Here is a 2,500-nt window from a genome sequence, read left to right on the forward strand (position 1 = left end):
ATAATATCATAATATTATTATGTGAGTAAGATACAAAAATTAAGTATGCTTGTAGACTGAAAGAGTAATAATAATAATAATCATAATATAATAATAATTTATTTATTATACCAATAATGATTTCAGATGTTTGCAGGAAAGGGTACGAAAAGCAGAAATTACATTTGTAATGTTCTATTAATTCACTGATGTAACATTGCCTTGCTGGTATAATTAGAAAATGCAGTGCTTGATACATTTAACTGAACCTTACCATGATAAAATCTGGTTGTATCCATACTGAAAGTCTCTGTCCTGTTGTTTTCTCACAGGGTAAACTAGCTGATTCTCATGAAAGTAAAGGACTTTCTTCATTGGAACAAGATCTGGTCTCAGAGCAACTAATTCAGCCAAATTCAGGATGGAACTTGCAAACAAAACCCTTTGGAAAAAAGTTTGAAAATTTATAATAATAATTACAATAAGGCACTGTACTGCAACTTTTGAGCTTTGTGAGCTCTAAAACTAAAACCTTATTAGAAACGATGTGCCTTAATAATAACATCCCAAGAAAGAACCAAATTATTCGTACAACATACAGCAGTACCGGTACTTAACGTCAGTAGAGAAGTTTGTTAGCAACCATCAAAGTACATGAATTTTGAGAAAGCAGGTTCATTGCTTTTGGAATAAAAGACTTGTCATGAAAATGTAAAATTTTCATCAAGAAAATAAGGTTCTTTTCTGCAAGGGGCTTCATTGATAAGATTTTAAAGTAAAGGATATAACAGATGTATAATCACGTAGAATTAAATCCCAGAGGGAATTCCAGCTGAGAAGGCTATGAGTCATGTTTGCCCCCTCCCACCCCATCATGAGCTCTCAGAGGTGTAATTTAATTTCCTGCATTCTGAGGTCAAAAGTTGGGTTCCCCTAATGCAACAGATTAGTTGTGTGAAGACGTAGGACTTAAATTCTTCGTAGGAATCCTAAGCCATGATTGAATTACTTTCCAGCATGGAATATTAAACTCTTTGCAAGTGGAAAGTTCTATCCCTAAATAGTGCTCGACTAAACTCCTGAGCTGCCATGAACCTGTATCATTGTTCTTTACCCTTAACCCATTGACTCCCCGGGGTTCCCCATTGACGAGTAACATCGTCTGGCGTTAGACAGAGTAAAATACTAAGTCTGGCCAGTTTCGGCCGGTTTGGATGTCAATGGGTTAACTCATGCATTTAGCCAGGACCATAAATGAATTGCAGTTTCTATAGCGATGTTTTTTTTTCAGACTTCAGGTTAAAAATATATTGCATCAGATATTCATGATTGTGTCACTTGGGGTTGGCAAAAGAAGCTAAAAATCAGGGGCATAACTAAACTACAAACAACAAACAGCGAAACAAAGCACTAAAACACCATTTACAACCCCACCATACATGTACATTGAATACTAACTGACAAAGGTTGGATTTGAGATTAAATGTCGTTTTAGGCCAAATTAGACCTCAAATGTTATTGCTTCTACATTATATAATTCATTGAGATTAAGATTATGATTCAGATAAGACTGAGATTAGGAGCAATGGCATTTTAGGACTAATGTAAAACAATATTTAGTCTCAAATCCAACCTTTGTTGGTTTAATAGTAGTCAATGTATGGTGGGGTCATACCTGGTGTTTTCGTGTTTCATTGTTTAGTAATGTCCAGAAATTAGGGTCAGACTGTGACTTATCAGGCCTGGCCATTTTATGCAAGATGTTTCCACTTGTTCGCCTGTTAAAGAGACTTCTATATGTTATTCTTAATTTGATATTATTGATGGGTAAAGGAAACCTTGAAAGCCACTCAAAATGGTCTCCCCTCAATGTTTTTCACTCAAAATTGTTGACGAGTATCCCTGCAGGTGCTCAACAGTACCCTGCTAGCAGAGGCTTTTTATCTTGTCTTTATCATTCGTGTCTTCATTCCCTGTGGTGGAAAAAGAAGACAGGAACAGTAAAGAGAGCCTTAAAAGGAGAACACAGCAAGATAAAAACCCTCTGCTAGTAGGGTAGCTCAACAGGTGTGCAGGTATGGCAGAGTGGTGAGAGCGCTCGCCTCCCACCAATGTGGCCCGGATTTGATTCCCAGATTCAGCGTCAAATGGGGGTTGAGTCTGTTGGTTCTCTACTCTGCACCGGCAGGTTTTTCTCCGGGAACTCCGGTTTTCCCCTCTCCTCACATTTAATTTGATTCGTGTTAATTGTTAATTTCAGTTTACAGTGTCCCCAATTAGTGCTCCAGCACTAGAAGACCAGACACTTAAAAAAAGTTCCTTTCCCTTTCTGGACATGGCACCCCAAACACCGCTGCGTTGGAGCCCCACCAGCTGGATGCAATGAAACAAATGAAGCACAATCATAATGATAATTTTTATCACCCAAGCAACGTGATGAGCCTACTTGTAATTTTTCCCATAGGGAATCTTTTGAGATAAATAGAGTGCACTAGTTCTCATTCTCCAGTGCCATTTCTTG

The 2,500-nt window shown here is 37.7% G+C and overlaps 1 protein-coding gene across 2 annotated transcripts in view; it reads right to left on the reverse strand.

Annotated features, from left to right (window-relative positions):
• The window catches only part of LOC138013211 (tRNA-queuosine alpha-mannosyltransferase-like), a 13,465-nt gene that overhangs the window by 10,679 nt on the left and 286 nt on the right, over positions 1-2,500 (reverse strand). Inside the window, exons 1-2 of one of the 2 annotated variants that reach the window (XM_068860226.1) lie at positions 2,426-2,500; positions 254-421 (exon numbers count right to left, since the gene is read on the reverse strand). The exon at positions 2,426-2,500 is cut by the window's right edge and continues 286 nt beyond it. In XM_068860226.1, coding sequence (XP_068716327.1) covers positions 254-421; positions 2,426-2,500 — 243 coding nt within the window. Of the gene's footprint in view, positions 1-253; positions 422-1,817; positions 2,380-2,425 lie in introns of those variants that run through there. The other variant, XM_068860228.1, reaches the window with a different exon arrangement.

This window comes from Montipora foliosa, chromosome 8 (genome assembly GCF_036669935.1).
Source record: "Montipora foliosa isolate CH-2021 chromosome 8, ASM3666993v2, whole genome shotgun sequence".
NCBI lineage: Eukaryota > Metazoa > Cnidaria > Anthozoa > Scleractinia > Acroporidae > Montipora > Montipora foliosa.